At 47.1% G+C, this 18,267-nt stretch overlaps 1 protein-coding gene across 3 annotated transcripts in view; it reads right to left on the bottom strand.

The window, feature by feature from the left end:
* FCHSD2 (FCH and double SH3 domains 2) overlaps positions 1–18,267 on the bottom strand; it is a 160,597-nt gene that overhangs the window by 40,877 nt on the left and 101,453 nt on the right. For all 3 annotated transcript variants that reach the window (XM_044450190.1, XM_044450188.1, XM_044450189.1), the window contains exons 9-10: positions 2,192–2,314; positions 290–385 (exon numbers count right to left, since the gene is read on the bottom strand). In XM_044450190.1, coding sequence (XP_044306125.1) covers positions 290–385; positions 2,192–2,314 — 219 coding nt within the window. The remainder of the gene's footprint in view (positions 1–289; positions 386–2,191; positions 2,315–18,267) is intronic.

Below are 18,267 nucleotides of genomic sequence, written 5' to 3'. Positions count from 1 at the left end.
CAAAGGTTTTTCCCACGTTCCAAGGCAGGATTAGGTGCACTTGATCCAAACGGGATTAAGCTGCCCAACTCCGGGATGCACTGTAGGCCTTGGCACAACCTTATGTTCTGTGCCTTCTGAAGAGAAACTAAGAGGCAAGGGTGCAAAGGGGGCATCCTTGGATCGTGCCCACATGGAAGTCTGTACACCACAATTTCTGAGTCTAGATGGATTGTGAGACTTTCCAGGTTGTGGCCCTCACAAGAAAACAAGCTCTGGTGTTTTAATTTTTTTAAAGATATGCCCTTACTGTGTCGCTGTCACAGGGCTGGAACTGGAAGGACTGTGGTCTATGAAATACAGAATTCTCTTGTAAGAACAGCTGAAAATTGTAATCTCGCACTACCTGAAAGAGACAATACAAAAATTTATAGGTATTTTCTTCCAACAGCAAATATTATATGGAATAGAAAACTTAGTGGTGTACTTGTCAAGTGAACAAACTTACAACTGGCACAAACTGGTCTGCAGATGACCCGTGGATAGAATGCCTACTATTCTCCATATTTACTGTTCTCATATAAGAGCATCGCTCAGAAAACTTTCAAATCTGTCTGTGATCTCAGATTCCCATGCATGGTGTACTCACCAGTAGGTATTTTAATGGGTAAATACTGCAATCTGAGTTTAACCAATTTTTAAATAATACAAGCTACGGTAGAAATGAAAGAACCATTTTGGGATAAACAACATCAGCAGCCGAACATTAAACTGGGTTGAAATGAAGTACAGGAAGCTAAGAGGGTTTAGACACAAACTGAAGGGAAACTGAATCAAGCTTGGGGCATCCAAAAGTCATAGAGGGAGCAGGAGTGGATAGAGCACTATGTCGAGTGCTCTATCCACTCCTGTGCCTGGCCTATGTCGAGTGTGGGGAAAGTGCCCTGGATAACATTTTTGCAGTGCAGAAATGCATATGGGTCACTCCTTTTGTGGCCCTGCGAATTGAGTCCAGTTCCCGGACCTGACTGTGTGGTCTTGCTAGCTGGGCAGAGGGTAATTGCTACTCTCTGTCCAGACAGCAGGAGACAAAAGTATTACGTGCTGAATTTGTCTGGCACACATTGGGCGAGTGACAACGCAACAGAAACTACCACCGAAAGAAGGAAGAGAGAGAGAGAGAGAGAATCTGCGGCAAAGCCGTTCTGCATGAGACTCTAGCACAGCTGCTAAATATGGTGAGAGTCGCTGCAGCTACTCTTTCCATGTGGCTTTGCTGGAACAACTGCAGAAAATGGGGGAATGGAGCAAAAAGCAGAGCGGCTTCCTCCCACCCCAAGGCACAGCATGAAAACTGTTGCTGCCTCAAAAGCATTGGACCTTGGGAATGGAAAATTTGGCGATGCGCATTCGCTACCCTGGCTCGAGTCTGAAAATAATGGTAGATGCGTTTCACACGCTTCTCCCTTGGGAAGCCTAATGGAATAAGACTACCGGCGAACAACAAGGGAGAGTGCATGCGCATTCCTTAATCCCACGCAATGTTGGATCCAGGCAGAGCGATGTTGCAGTGAAATAATTGCAGGCTCATTCTGCAGGCCCCAGGGCAATCACGCCTTGAGGGATGCGCCGTCAGCCCAGGGATGGTGTGGTGGTGGCAAGCAATGTGGAAAAGGATGCTGCTGTGACACCCTGCCCCCATCTGTCGGGATATACGACTCCCCTCACATTCATTTATTTATATTTTTGATATCCGGCCCTTTATAGTGTCTCAGGGCGGCAACAGCATAAATAAATACGATCGAACCAGGTCCCTGGTCCAGCCAGGCTGCTCCTACTTCATCAGACTAGCAGGAGCTCTCTAATCCTGCCGGCAGACCCTCCTTCCCACTACCTGCCACTTGAGCTCCTTGAACTTACACCTGGGGCTGAACCTCAGACCGCCCACCTGCGAAGCACCCACGGCAGGTCTGCATGCAACGCACAACCAAGCGATGGCTGCCCCGCTCCTGAGGGGGACCCACGGCGTGCGCTTCCCCGCGACAGCCCCATTCCTTCCCGGTGGCTCATGCAGACCCTGGGTTGGGGGGCTATTCTGCCTTCCTGCCCAGGGCTGCCTCCAGTGGCAGGGCTCTTGCAGGGCTGCCACAGGACCCCCGTTTCTCTCATGACCACTTTGCCCGAATTCGTATTTGTTTATTGAAAAGCTTACCCGGCTGGAAGTTTCCAGAAGAAACTGGAATGTGCTTTGTACGGCTTGGCATATTTCTAATTCAGTCCTGCTGAATGCCATTAAATAATCCTTAAGGTGATCATATACATTCCCGTCAAGAACCTGCATCAAGGAAGAAGCAAAGACAAAGCATTCACTCCACAGGGAAAACACGAATGCTCCCTGCCTACACAAGCTGCACGGATCGGAGCTCAGGGCAAGCTGCGGGACGAGGCCCGGCTAAGACGGAGTCCCAAGGGCAGGCAGTGGCACTGAAGCTTCTCTGTGTTCCCACTAGCTGGAGGCAGAGAGCACCCAAAATTGAATACGGGCTGTGTGTGTTGTGACACAAGAAAAAGGAGTGCACCTAGAGCATATATTGTGGGTCTCAGGCCAAGATACCAGAATTTACTTAGAAAAACACGCTTGGCCAGCAAAAGTTATGTGGCCCTGGAAGAGATGCATGCAAGCATATACACGTACTTTCTAGCAGGTGAACGATTGCTTTACATCGTGGTTGCATTCCAAATGCTTTTACTTGGAGGAATATGAAGAACAGTTAATTACATGTACTGATATTCTCATTGTTAATTAATTGCAGTCACTTAAGTGGAGTAGGTTCTTCTTAGGTTTCTAGTACTTTATATACCCACGCATTCAACTTTAGAACAATGCCCTGTGCTCCATCACACCACCCACGAGTATTCGTCCCCTGTACTCCACAATGACTATCATTAACCATGAAATATCATTAAAAGTTATTGTCTGCCTTAAGGGTCAAATTTCATGCAATAAATGAATAGAATGCACACGTACAATCTTCCACCGTTTGGATTTTATGGTCTTCAAAATGGCCTGCTTTGAAAATCAGGGCCCTTTCCTTTAATTTCTTTTCCATAATCTAAATCCTTCTTCCCACAATTTGTTATTAATTCATCCGAGAAGGAAAAGGACACGTACAGTGTATAATTACATCTTCTTTGGTCAAAATATTAATGGCTAGAAAAGACTGTTGTGTTTACTTATTAATTTGATAGACCAAGCGCACCGACATCTTCCTCTTTCTTTACCCAAGCAAACCCGGGGGAAACGTCGCAATTTGCAGAATGCACGCTTGGGGTCAAGGCAAGGTGCTGCGGGACTTGCCACAACCCTGAGGAGCCCCTCGTTGCACCACAGGCTGCAGGCAAGCCCAGCGTAATGCGGCAGTGCCGCGGCGCGCATGCCTCGTGTCCCTGGGGCAGGGCACGTGACACACGAGCGCTGGATGCGAGGCGCACTGCACCGAGGGCCTCCGTGTGGCGACTGTCACCCTTGGAGTGGCAACGGGTGCTCCCTGCAGTCGACTGAGCTCCAATCTGACTCCGGATTAAGGTCCACCGGATCAATTCGGCTGCCGTGAGCACTCTGCTGATGCACAGTCTCGTGTCTCCTGCAATTCCATTAGTTAAGTAACGCTGATTCACTGTGCTTCCCCGTGTGCAGAGAAGAAGGGAATACCAACTCAAGCCTGGGAGTTGCTTTTCTGAGATCCACAAGCATTGCACAAAGGGAAGGCCCTTCCCTTGCTCTGAGTTCCAGCGTTCGGTGGCACACTGCCTCTGACTCTGGCAGGGCCATTTAAACACCAAGGCCAGGCTTCCCGAGCCTGGCACCCTCCAGAGGCACTGGAGCGCAACTCCCACCATCTCCAGTTAGCATGACCATTGCTTACTGGGAATGATGGGGGTTGCACCCTCACACATCCAGAGGGTGCCAGGTTGGGTAAGGCTGTTCAAGATTGAGAGCGGTTGCGGGAGAGCTGGCCTGGCTCTTGAGCTGGAGTCCCGGTCTCCGTTCTCCAAAATGCTGCAGCTTCTGCCACTTTGCAGTACCGAAATGACAATCGTCTAGCCCAGCAGACAGGACTAGGGGTATGACAAATGGAAGTGGACACCCTGCTATTTCCAGCTGTGTAGAAATGCAGGGAATGTCTCACACAGAACTAGCTGGTGGCTTTCTCATTTCAAGTCTTGTACTCAGAAATGGTAGCTCCAATTCAGGGCAAAGTGGCCATCAACCCATTCCTGGATCATGCAGGGAAGCGGCAAAACGGGAAAATATTAAGGCCGATGGTTGGTGAACAGGCAAAATTACTTCTTCGATCATAGTTTGCTGCAATAAAGCAAGGACTCAGAGTTTTAGTTTATGGCAACTGCACACAAGAGATATGAAGCGAGTGTACAGGCGTGTCAAGAAGCCCTTCAGTAGTGAAATAAATGGACTCGGTCAGTGCAGTTCTAAGTACCACTCAGAAAAGAAAAATGTACCAATATGTGAATAGGTATAATTAGATATACCACACTTCCCTCAGCGCTTTATGGCTGATTTGAGGCGGCTACAAACAAAGCTTTAAAAAGGCAGAGAGGCGGCTGTTAGGAAATAGCCATTGGTCACGAGGGCACATGTGTGCGCTTCCTGCACCTGTGCTTCAGAAAAGCTGCCGCTCCCAAGGGTTTCCCCTGCAGCTCAGACCAGGGGGAGGATTGGCGTTACCATGCACCCCCAAATGTATTTTCCACTCACACATGAAGGGGAGCCATTTCCTTAGATAGACAAACAGGCAGACACTTAGAGATGCAACTGAACAACATGAAGCTCATTTGCCACATTTGCTGTTTTAATAAAGAAGCCTAAATTAGTTTAGGTAAGGGACCATTTTATATACAAATAACGGAACCAGTTTAACACTTGCAAAAAGAAGAGGTTTACTTGAATCCTTCCCCCTGTCTCCCACCCCCTCAAATTTGTTCTTGAATGGCCACCTGCTCTCAAACCATTTTTGATCTGCAGACTCAGTTAAGGAAAGATGAAGAGCCTCAACGACTATATAAAGTACGCCAACTGCCCACTTCCGAAATGTGAAACAGAACCTATCAATAGTTTCAGGTTTATAAAAGTCACACTGAAGTACTTTCAGGAAGTGTGATTAATGGCATCACGAGAAGTCATTTGTTTAATGGCTGGCCAAATTTGTACTCCAGTTAAAATTGTTCCGGTCTATTACTATTTTCAAAATTCTTTTGAATGTGCTTTTAGTCTTGCCCAGTTCCTGCTGGAATTCACCAAGATCATAACAATGGCCTATTTTGCAAAGACAGGCAACACAGAACGCATTAGCTGCAGGCAGCCCAAAATGGGGGGAAATCCAGGGGAAATGAAGGCATCTGTCGCAACTACAAAGCACCCAAAAGCCCAACATTAGCTTGTCTGCAAGATCATGTGGACACTTTAAGCACTGCTTCGCCACTATGGCGCACCAAAGGGGTAAAATGAGCTTACAACCAAATGAACTGTGATTCTTTTGCCAGTGCTGATGCCATTTCTTTAAAGAAACGGTGCTGCAGGGGTACACAGACTTCAGGTGAGGATCCAAGCAGCAAAAATGGCCCCAGACTTCCTTTATCAGAATGCACAAGAATTGCAGAAACAAAATATACCACGGCATGTGAAACGGACAGCCTTACTTCTCATACGAAAACCTGCTTGGCTTACCAGTGATGTCTAGCGCAACCACCAAAACAGCAGTTGCTGCTTTGGCTCAGAGGCACCCCACTCGTCAAATGCTGGACAACACAAATGGGTCAATTCAAAGCATGAATCCAGCACATTGGCTGCTCCTGTAGCCACAGCTCAAAGCTCAGGAGTGGCTGCTTTGATTTCCAAAGTGTTCATCTCACTTAGCAATGCAATAATGCGATCTAATAATAGCAAGAAATAGTCACAGCACATTTCAGTGCATTAGAATCCATTATGCGGGGAAAGAACGGATAGTAAGTCTCTCTTGGAGAGCTTCCATTCCTCGGCCGATACAGCGACACAAACCTACAGCGACTAGGCCAGGTGCCTTTGGTGAGGTTCATGACTGAGCAAAGTCTCTCGAGGGCAAGCTTGGTGTGCTTTCTGAAAATCTAAAATGGCACTACGGCCACTTATTAAAAACATGCAAATGTGCCACATGCCCAAGGAGAAAGCAAGCGCTTTATGAAGTATCTTGCCAACTATATTACTCTTCACTAGAAGACAACGCACACCACAGACGTAGAACATTGCAATGCAAATTTACTCCGGGTTTCTTAGCCTGACAACACTTAAATGACATTTAACAGTTCAACTGCATTCCTATTTTAGATCAGGGGTCAAACAATGAAAATGCTAGTAAAGGCTTTAAATCACATAACATTTTCACAGCTGTAGGGAAAATACGGCTGATGTAAGTGGCTAGGAATTTCCTTATAAGTGGTGGAAATGAACAAAATTAGGGTCGGTCTAATGAACCTTATCCAATCATTTTCTGAAATCGAGTGAATTCAGAGGAAACAACGGCTTAAGGAAAGCTAAACAAAGCTTGCCAAGTGAACGCATCACAATGCCATTTTAGCACGATGGCATAAAAACATTTCCTGTTTACGCTGCCCTTAGTCCCTGTACCACATATGCACAGCTGACGCGAATGCATATTCTTCCCAACTACTCAGCTTCCTTCCTTTTTCACTGTTGTCTTCACTGTGCAGAATTTTAGACAAAAAAGTCCTTGGTGCATGGATTTTGTACAGCACCATTCACAAGGATGCCACTGCATAATTAATTACAAGACTAAATAAGGCTGTTTCCATATTGCAGATGCCCAGCATATTTTCCTCTTTCGAAAGGTCCCACTAAACGTCAGTGGGTTCCACCTTATTCCGATTACCTTCTCTTAAAAGCACACATAATATACAGGAATGCAACACTGCTTTACAAAACATGTGCTACACGCTTTTCTTATTTTTTAAAATGTTTGTCCAAGCGTCCACCTGCAGTGCCTGATCCTGGAAGCTAATCTTGGAAGATAAGCAGGGTCAGGCCTGGTTGAAATCTGGATGGGTAACTTAATGTTGTGAAGCACCCAGAGAGCTTCGGCTATGAGCAGGATAGAAATGTAATGAAAATGCAATGAATAACAACATCATCATCATCATCCAGGGATTGTTTCAGGGTTAGACAACCTTCTAACAACCCAATAAACAGACCATGGGTTACGTGAGAGATATCTATCCCTCAAGCAGCCCCTGCCGACTTGCAAGCTGGACGCAACACAACAGGTCAAGTGGGTAAATTAAGCTATGCGTTATGAAGACCAGATCAGGGAGTTGCATCTCTCCTCTGCCCAATCTCATTCCAGTCTAGTTTCTGATTCACCCCACACCCCCAAAGGAGCAATCTGTAGCAAAATGTCTAGCAGTCTCATAAAACTGACACAACCTGTACTTCAGGGTTGGTAACATGCCTGCAGTCAAGGTATTTAGTCAATCCAACTGTAATTTAACCTGGCTTTGCTGGTCAGGAGCAGTGCAAGAACCTATGGATGGCAGTGAAGCTTTGCTCCCTGACCAGTGAAAATCCCCCGCCCCAAACTTCCTACTGCATTTCCCACACACTCGGCAAGTTTGCCTTTTCAGCCTTAAATCCAGGCAGATGCTGAACTTAGCCACCAGCATCAGTCAATGCACTTGCACAAAATCCTGAAGTTCACACCTCGCTGTCATGCACCCTGAAAGGGACACATTCCTGAACTACACAACACACTCCATTAAGCAGGATGGAAAGGCGAGTCTTTTCTCCAGCAGGAACAAGATTTGTACTCCATCTTGCTCATGATTAGCAGGCACCTTCATGTCTGCAGAAACATGCTCCACAGAAGACCATGGATGAGTTTGTGCAGCAAGTCGCAGAGGCTGGTTGTTTTGTGAAGTTCACGGGACGAGTCCAACAGACGGCTGGCTCTCGTCATGCGCACTTCGCTCCTCTTGCCCCCTCGTGACTCCAGGTGCTTTCCCAGGGGACACCACAAGGAGGAACGACTTTCCTCCCCGACTTCAGCTTGCTGCAGCTGTCAGAGTCCCCATGAGACAAGCAGGGCTTGTGCCCTGAAGCAAACAGGAAGGATGAGGGAGCTGATCAGGTTCCCCTGGGGAACAGAGGCCGGGTGCCCCTTGTGCTCAGCGGGGAGCCGCGAGGGAGCATAGCCAAGCGGGTTGTCCGCTCCTGCCTCCTGCTCAAGAGGTGCCCAGTTGGCTCCATGTCGCTGCATCAAGCTACTAGCAGGTGAAGCCACTCTTCCACCACCGCCAAGGGTGGCCAGGAGCTGTTCCTGCTCACGGAGGCACCATGGGCCACCTCAGCGAGGAGGGCAGATCCCAGCTACCGCTGCTGGTGGCCTGAGAGGTCTTCCCCAGGCTGCTGGCAGGGATGGCGGCTTTGCACCGCCACTAGCTAGCAGTCCTCAAGGGCTGCTCGCTGGACGCCTCCATCAGCCCTGACTTCTTGGGAGCCATTCATGAGAATGGCAAGGAATTATTATGAGCAGGCGGCTGGCAGCTGGGGCTCCGCATGGCGGGTCGTGTCATCTAGGTTCAGATGACCAAAAAACCCACTGTGGGTGACAAGAACTCTAGAACAGCCTGAAGGTTCACGGGTGTGTTCATTTGGAGGAAAAAACCCAGTCTGGTGGGCTGGGTTTGTATGACACACAAATCCACCTACAAGAGTAACCATCGCTGTGTCATCCAAATCAGGCCACCATTCACGTTTCATCTCACAACTGCCTGGGCCAATTGTTGCTTGAACATATCGGGGCCTTCAGAATCGCAGTGGCACAAAATGTGCTGGCACTGCAGAAGCAACAAAGAAGGCTTTACTGTTCAGAGGCTGCTTAAACCGCTGGCCTCGACAAACAGTACACACACCTGGGACAGATATTGTGCGAGTGCGGCACTACACAAGCATAAAGGGGATGCCCACACAGTGCCTGAGGCCACACCTGCTCCTGTCCCTTCCTGTTCCACATATGGGTGCAAGGTCAGAGCATGGCACAATTACAGTGTTTGTTAACACACAGCACAACACCCTAGTTTGTGCCGTCACACTCCCGCAATCCGATACAATCCCCTCCTCTTTGCTTTGAGCAGGACTCCCTTGCCGACAGCACGAGCGAGCGAGGCATTCGAAAAGTGGGCAGAAAGAGATGTTTAACCCTGGGAAATGAGCTCTTAACCCTATTACCATGTTAACAGAAGTGCTGTTCTGTGGACAACTTTTATGCTTAATGGAACGTCTAGTTTCACAGTTTCTGGACATGGATAAAGATCTCAGCACACCTCATCTCTGCTGAGCTCAGTGACACGATTCTGAGTAGCACCAAAGGCACGGGTGGCACCACAATCTTTGGGGAGGGAAGGACTGGGAGCCAGGAAATGCCTGGTGTACGCAGCTGCATTCCACAGCAGTTCTGCCCCTGGGTTGAGACAAGCTTTCTCTGCTGCATTTTTCAGACGCTTCCCCCAGTAGCAAGCCAGCAGCTTGAGACATTGTTTTTGAAATAGCCTTCCCTGCACTCCTACGCACCGCCCTCTGCCCAAGCTGGGTTTTTCATTCCATTTGGCAGAAACGTGAAGCAATGCAGCTTGTGGTATGTCTTTGTTATAGAACGCTCGGGACTAGATAGCTAACTCCGAGAAACTGAAAAGCAGCTTTTTTAGATAGGAGTTGCCCACCCTGACCCCTGCGCATGTGACGAAGTGGGCACAAAGGCTTATGCCAGATTAAATTTGCTAGACTTTAAGCTGCTGCAAGGCTGTATGTATGTACAGGTGGAATTTTTTAAGAGACTGCACTGTCATCCCATGAAGCTAATGGGTGGGAGGTTTAGGACAGATACGTAAAAGTAAGTACATCTTCACACATCATGTAGTTAAACTGTGCAATTTGCTGCCACGGAAAGTGGTGAGGGCCACCAATCTGGACAGCTTTAAAAGGGGACTGGACAGATTCCTGTGCAAGGAGGCCATCTGTGGCTACTAGCCTGGCTGGCCGTGGGCGACCTCCTTCCCCGGAGGCGTCATGCCTGTATGTCGCGGCTGCTGAGGAGCTTGGGCAGGGGAGAGTCTCGCACCCATCCTGCTTGGGGGATCCAGTGGGCACCCGGTTTGCTCCTGTGTGCACGCGCACTGGCTGAGATGGACCCTTGGTCTAATCCTGCATGGCTCTTCTTGTGTTCACACATCTGCCCCTTCAGCATTTTCATTTCAAGCAACTATTTCATAAAGTTGCACTTTAGATAAAAGGCCTGGAATTCTGTGGAATCGGCAGCTGCAAGGAACTCTATCCACCATTCACTGTGGAGCCTTGACAAAACACAGGCCGCTCCGTACCTGAACATGCCAGCGAACTCATGCACTTCAGTACAGGAGAATGCTTGTGTGCGCTACATGGCCATGATCATATTTACCAGAGAAGACAAATATTTTCCGACATGATCATCACAGGCATGCACTAGCCACATCTAATCAAGCCACGGAAAGGCACCAAGCGCTATGGAAGTCTGAAATAGTGCCTAGCATTCGGTTAAGAACGTATCCAAACAGGGTGGTGTGCATTTTTTCCTGTATGTAACAGTGTTGTCAAAAGTAGCATCTGGTTCTGGATATACAAGGTAATTTTCAAGAGAGGGCTATTTTCCCATCCCTGAGGACATGTGGAGAAAAGCCTGAGAAACAGATGAGCTGGAATTTGGGAGGAAGAGGTGGCGCTTGCAGGCCTTTCCACCAACCCAACAACTATTTATTTATTTATTTATTTATTTAAACATTTCTATGCCTAACTTCTGTGCCTAACTACGGTCTGGCTACCAGTCTGCTCCCCGCCCTTACAGCACCGCTACCCTCAGTGCAATAAGCACACCCCTCTTCTGCATGTCCAGAATTCTCAGGTCAAGAGGACTTCCGAAGCAGTGGCATTATCCCATGAAGCACAAACTTTGCCCGCAGAAGATTGCTGGGTCACCACCAGCCATTTCCAGGAAGTAGACTCTCCGGTTGCATGACTGGGAAAGCTGCCAACGTAACAGAGAGTTTAGTGCTAAGTACACCAAAGCTCTGCTTAGCATAAGACAGATCCTCTGCCAAGGAAACAGGTCTGCTTGTTTGCATTTGCACTTGCCATTAGGCCACGCCGCTCTTTCCAGGCCCCACACGGCAGCCTGCGCTGGAAAGATGACTCAGCTTTTGAGCAGGTCAGGTCAAGCCACGTGTCTCAAGGAAGCAAAACGGAGATCAGCACCATGGAAATTTCTGAGTGGGCTGGAAGCCAGACTGGGTTGCCTGAATGCAGCTCCAACAAGCATCAGACCAAGAGTGAGGCTTAAATAGGAGTCTGCCTGCTTTGGGGGCTCACAGGACTCACCTGCACACGAACTTAAGCGCTGCTAAGGAAGCCTGGTCTGTCCTAGCCTAGCAGTATCAGGTGCAGTCTCAGGTGGGGGTGGGAGGCGCTGGGGCACGCGAGTTGCCTCATGGTCCGAGGAGGGCAATATGGTCTCATCCAGACCAAGGAGAGCTGGACGACGAGGAATTAGTCCCTGCGGTCTTTCTGGACAACCAGATCCCAGAAAGGCAGAAGCTTCCAGATGCCTCCACCATGAACTCAGGAGCTCCGACTTCTGAGACAAGGGATGAGGGCCCAGGCTCGGGTTTATGACACAATCCAACAGAACAAAAATTGAACCTTGTTAAGAATTCGGGGTGGGCCAAGGCAAAAGAAGAAGGGGGCGGCAGAGGACGAGGTGTCTGGAGGGAGTCACTGAAGCAGTCGGCGTGAGCTTAGGTGGATTCTGGGGGATGCTGGAGGACAGGAAGGCCTGGAGGAGTGTTGTCCATGGGGTTGCGATGGGTTGGACACAACTCCATAACTAGCAACAGCAAGGCACTGGAAAAGGACTGAAGCAACATGCAGCCATTTGCTCTCTGCATTCTGCCAGATTCTTCTCATCTTTGAATGGTTTCTCAGAACAGCCAGATATAATGTGGATGCTACTGGCGAACACTCTGTGTTCTTCACAGCCAACGCCACTAGCCTCAGTCTCCCACTAAAAGCTGAACTATTCTGATTGAAGAGTGATCTGCACGGGGTAACAGAGAACTTTTCTTTCGTGCATTTAATGTAAGCAAACATTTCCCTTTTTGTCTCTCCTCGAAATCGCTGCTGAATAGCCTAATCTAGTAACTGTTGGGAGCAAGCGCGGTAGCCGGCTTGGGCAAGCATTTTCGTCAGAAGGATGCCATGCCAAGTTTGCTGATTCAGATCCCAATACGGTGATGGGACTGAAGAGCAGGACTTTGCTCAAGGCCCCGGAGATTAGCTCAAGGAAGAGCAAGGAGGAAGAAGTGCAGAACCACTCTGGGAACAGGATGGAGGGGCAGGACGTGGGAGGGGCAGCTGAGACTGGGAATCTTCACAGAGGGGTCAGCCACTCCCCTCTGAGGAAGTCCAGCTGGTCGAGGAGCATGTGGAAAAAAGGCATGTACACTCCCGATGTTCCTTCCCGAGGGCTGATTCACAGGCATGTTCAATAGGAGACCTTTGGGAAAGAGTTGCCAGGCTGGGTTCAACAAATCACTTCGTGCATACTCAGAGACTTGACTGGATGACTTATGTGTAGAACCAGTAGAGCATTTTGCTAAAAATGGCTCAAGGCTGGTGACTAATGGAGGGAGAAATGTGGCTTGTGACAGTAACAAGTACACAAAAGACACATTAATTATTAGTTAATTAATACTGGGATGTAATGACATTCTAGTAATTCATATTAACTGAAACACACCTGTATAGGTTTGTGGGAATGCTGTCACGCAGGCAAGACCTGTTTCCCTTCCAGTGACAAGCAGTCTCGGCCCTCAGAATTGATCGAGGCTGCCCAGGAGAGAGCGGCACGATATTCCCCTTTCAAGCATTGTCACTGCTCCTTTAAGCATGGAGTCACGAAGGGGAACCCAAAGGTGGAGGCACATCCCCCCAGCTAAGGCCATGGCCAGGTAAACAGCAATCTGGTTTTCCCGCCTTCAGCAAGCCCACCAGCTACCAGCCTCCTTGGCTTCCTCCTCTTCACCTCCCCCCCCCTCCGCTTTCATCCAGAAAGAGTCGCCTTCTCTGCTTAATCAAGCCTTGCCCTCTTCTTAAAGCTCAGTGGGCAGAAGCTGTTTCGCTACAGGGTTAGGGCTAGGAGGATTCCACTTGAAAATAAAAATAGATGGCATTAAAAATACTTTAAATAAACTAGAAATCCATTGCTGAGTCACTGCTCCTCTTTCAATGCACATTTCCAGCCTTATCTGCAATCTAGGTACCTGTTGTGCTGCCTTCCACAGGATGGATGTTCCACAACGTCACTCTAACGGGATAATTACAAACTAACATTACTAATGGCCACATCAGGCAAGACCATCTGTTGGGCAAATGAGTATTTGTGCAAGGCAGGACCAACCCACTAGCCACCAACCCAGGGCCGCCGCCTCCAAGCTCTTGGCCTGGTTTTAGTCACAACCAAAAGACCAAATCCAACATCTTGCCTCTTTTCGGAGAAAGGATGGGCAGGGAGGCAGATATGGCCACAGCGGTGGCAGAGAGAGGGCCCGCTTAGCTTAAAGGTTTTGGCAAGGGGCGGCATAGAAATGTTATAATAATAATAATAATAATAATAATAATAATAATAATAATAATAATAATAATGGTACTTTAAATCACACATTTGGACCCCCTAGCCTGGAAATGACCTGCCTGATGAATCACGTGAGTTTTTAAAAAAACATGCTGGAAGAATGATGTAATCATCCCACAATCAACAACCAGCCTTCCCACCTAGTTTGCACTCATACCCTCAGCAGAGTGTTTCACAAGGATCTCCAACGTTCAGTAATGCAAAGAATGACAAAATTGTGTGCAAAGTGAGTACAAAAGCTGCCCTCAGAAATAAACATGAACTGCCACTGACAGGATTCAATTGAAGGAAAAAGAAAAGAAACAAAAAAGAAAAGATAATAATGCCGGGCACTGCATACAAATTCTGAAACATGCACACCAGTGGGAATACATGTGAAGAAAATACTTTGTCACCAGCTGTGGTTAAGTACTAAATAAGAGAACTGTGGCTGTCACTGCAAAGAGGAAAGCAAAAAGGGAAAAGGTACTACTATTATTGTCCTTTCAGAGACGGCGAGTGCGCTATTCATTTATGAACTATTGTGCACTTATTTTTAATTTACTCTGTTTTATGTCCTGCCCTCTCAGAGGGATTTTGGAAAACGGCTGCATTACTATAGCACTGGAAAAAGGTCTTAGCCTAAAGACTTTATGCATGGCCATGAACGAATGGAATTGCGTCAAGACATCGGCTGCACCTGAAATGCACCATGGAACGTCACCATCTTGTGGCTATCGCATTCACACGACTCTCCAACCCCAAAATCACAAGGCAAACTGGTGAAGCTGAAAGACAAGCAACCAACTGCAGGAACCGACTCCAAGGCAGAGACTGAGTCAGCGCAAAGACAATAGCTAAGGAAGAGCAGGACGCTTTTCATGCGTCAAGGGAGATGCCCAAGTGGAAGTCTAGCTGCAGTTAAGTCATGATTTTCAGTAAGATAGCCTGACCAAAAAAGGACAAACTATTCCAGGACCAGAGACTCATCAACATGCAGAACCACCTTTGAAATGCACCTAAGAATCGTGCTGACAATCAAAAACTATTCAAGGTTGTTTTTCTTATATTAGGCCGCAGGGATGCCCAAAGAGAACCAAGTGCCACAAAGGTGTTCAGTCTTTTAGGGGCAGACTTGGTACAGCCGGGAAAGGAGTGGGCACCTATCGTGGAAACAGCCACACAAGCTCCTGGAGTCCGCAGCATGAGGAAGCGGATCAGAATGTCATACCCGGAGGCAACATTATGTCATGTTTCATCCTCCACACCGTGAAGCTTTGATTCCACGTTCAACCCCATTTTGACATGTGGGGCTGGCGGCCTCCTTGGCCCACGTCAAGAGGGCCTATTGTGCTGATTTGTCTTATCTCCCCGAACTCTGAAAGGCTGAGACTGCTCCACTACAGGTTAAAGCGTATCTCCGGAAGCTCTGCGGTCTCATGGGCCAGAAGGCTGATCCCAGGGCTCCTTCCTTTTATTAAAGGCCGCAGATCTTTCAGGATGCCATTCTGCAAGGAAGTCACGTAGAAATCTGGAACAAGACATGGCAAGACAGATGGATATCCCTGACTTCCAGGGCACCTGGGGCTGCAGCAACAAGCTTATACGAGATGTTGCAGCCTTTGCTCTTCCTACAATACGAAGGAGTTCCTCCTTTCAAACACAGATCTATTCACACTCATATACAAAAGTGCCTTGCCATTTCTTCCTATTTAAATTTGGTTTCCTTAACAGTTTAATTTTATTCCGCTCTGATGCATATAGCCTGACTCAATGCACTCCAAAGCGTATAAAAGTAACCACCATCACTAGAAAACATGCAAATGACACCATCCCTGGGCACACAAAGGCTTCCAAAGCAGATCAGTCTCCAAGGAAAGATAATCTACCTACTGAGGCTACCAAGAATGGCTCTTCTTAAGTATTTGCACCATCTGGGAAAATAGACTGTACAGTCAAGAAACCCTGTAGAGACCTCCAGTGTTTAGGAACAACGCGGAACCTGCCCGACTAAGCTGGGACTACTAATTGTTAAGCATTCCCTGTCTAGAATATTTATTTATTTGCCCTATTTCCATATGGTAGTGACTTTCAGCTCTAAATTTCAAAACCCAGAGTTAAACTAAAAAAAAACTCACCAACAGACACATAGTGCCAAAATATAATGTAACATCCCTGAAGAATTTTAAGTCTACGTAGAGAACAGATCTGCATTGCTCAACTTAATTGACCTTGAGCCAGGAGAACTGTGGACTGAAAGCGGAGACATTATCTGGGAAGAATGGCGAAAGACCATTCCTGTAGTAACAAGAAATAAAATATGGATACAGAAGGAACACTCACGATCACAAAGGACAGGTGAGAGGGACAAGCAAAAGGTGACAGAAACCGAATCCCAAATGAAACTTCTCAGTGACTGTCAGGAAGAAACAAAAAGAACTATTACGTTGATCAGTGCAAAGAAACAGAAGAAGCTACAAAAGGGGGGAAAAAACAAGAGACCACTTCCAGAAGATTTGAAGAATCAAAGGGAAATTCAAACCAAGATTAGGAATGCTAAAAGACAAACAAGGGAACACACTATCTGACCAGGAGAAAATTAAGAGAAGGCGGAAAGGATGTAGAGAACTATACAGGAGAGACGGAAGCATGCCAGAATTCTCTGAAGTGGAATCCTATGAAGAAAAACTTGCAATATTAGAAAGCAAAATGAAAGCTACTCTGAGAGCACTTGCAAAGAATAAAGCACATGGAGTAGACAGGATACCAACAGAACTATTCCAAGCTGCAGAAAAAGAATTGGTCCAAATCCTATGTCAACAAATACAGAATACAAAACAATGGCTCACAGAGTGGAAACATTCAATATCTACTCCAGTCCTCAAGAAAGGAGATGCGCAAGACTTCAGCAACCGCAGGACCATTGCATTAAATCTCCCACACAAGCAAAGTAATGCACAAAATGGCGTGATAAAGACTACCTTAAATGGAGCGAGAAATGCTGGACATCCAGGCTGGAGTCTGAAATGGAAGAGGCACTAGAGACCATATTGGCTACTGTAGCACACCAAAGAATTTCAGAAAAAGATCAGTCTATGCTGTATAGACTACAGCAAAGCCATTGATGAGCAGCAATGGAGAGTCCTTAAAGAAGTGGGTGGCTTAGCACTCAATTAATCCGTATCCTGGCCAAGAAGCTACAGTTAGGGCAGAATACAGAGAAACAGAACGGTTTCCCATAGGCAAAGGTGTCAGAGAAAGATGTATTTTATCTATTTGCTCCACCTGCATGCAGAACATATCATAAGGAAAGGTGGATCAGAATCGGGGGAAGGAGTGAAATCGGAAGAAGAAGCATCACTAATTTAAGATATGCAGATGATACCTGATAACAGGCAGAAAGCAGCAGCCACTTGAAGCAACTCCTGATAAAAGTGAAAGCAGGACTTCAGCTGAATATTAAGAAAACAAAGATCATGTCCACAGAAGAATTACAGAACTTTACTGTACATAATAAAGAAATTGAAACTGTGAAAGTTTTCACATACCTTGGCTCACTCATCAATTCAAGAGATGCTGCGGCCAAGAAATACAAAGACTGACACTTGGAAAGGCAGCAATGAAGGAACCAGAAAAAAATCAAATATGAGGATGTTTTACTGGAGACCATGGTCACTATCACCCAAACTATTGTATTCCCAGTCACAATCTATGCGTGTGAAAGCTGGACAGTGAAGAAAGCCGACAGAAAGAAAACTGATACCTTCAAAATATGCTGCTAGAGGAGAGCTTCGCGAATACCCTGGACCGGCAGGTCAAATCAAGCCGGATTTTCTTTGGAAGCAAAAATGATAAACCTGAGGCTGTCATACTTTGGTTGCATCATGAGAAGGCAAGACTCGCTGGAGAAGGCGTGTTAGGGAGAGTCGGAGGCAGGAGATAAAAGGGAAGACCAAATGGGAGATAGACTGAGAGCCAGTGTGGTGTGGTGGTTAAGCGCGCAGGACTGGGACTCAGAGGATCTGGGTTCGAGTCCCCGCTCGGCCATGGAGCCCACTGGGTGACTTTGGGCCAGTCACAGGCTCTCAGCCCAACCCACCCCACAGGGTTGTTGTTGTGGGGAGAAGATGGAGGAGGAGAATGAGGTAAGCTGCCTTGAGCCCTTTGTAGGGAAAAGGCAGGATATAAATCGAAAAATAAATAAATAGACTGAACCAATAAAGGAAGCCACAGTCTTGAACTTCCGTATACCTATTAAAATCACACTTCAAGCCACATTTAAAATGCAAGTTGAAAAACAAAACAATACAACACAATTACAATAGCAATAATACAAAGCAGTACAGGAACAGTAAAACGGAACAGCACTGCTAACTTTAATACAGGCCAGGGAAAGGTTACCTGATCGGGTGCACTTTGAGGAGGGATTTGAAAGATACCAAATGTTTCGCCTCCCAAATGGTAGGCTACATCACACAAAATGTCTATTACAGTTGTGATGCGGAACATGTGGTGCTCAGAAGTT

Source organism: Varanus komodoensis, unplaced genomic scaffold (genome assembly GCF_004798865.1).
Source record: "Varanus komodoensis strain SLA01 unplaced genomic scaffold, ASM479886v1 scaffold63, whole genome shotgun sequence".
NCBI lineage: Eukaryota > Metazoa > Chordata > Lepidosauria > Squamata > Varanidae > Varanus > Varanus komodoensis.
The sequence above is the reverse complement of the archived record's forward strand: the minus strand, read 5'-3'. Positions and strand labels throughout refer to the sequence as shown.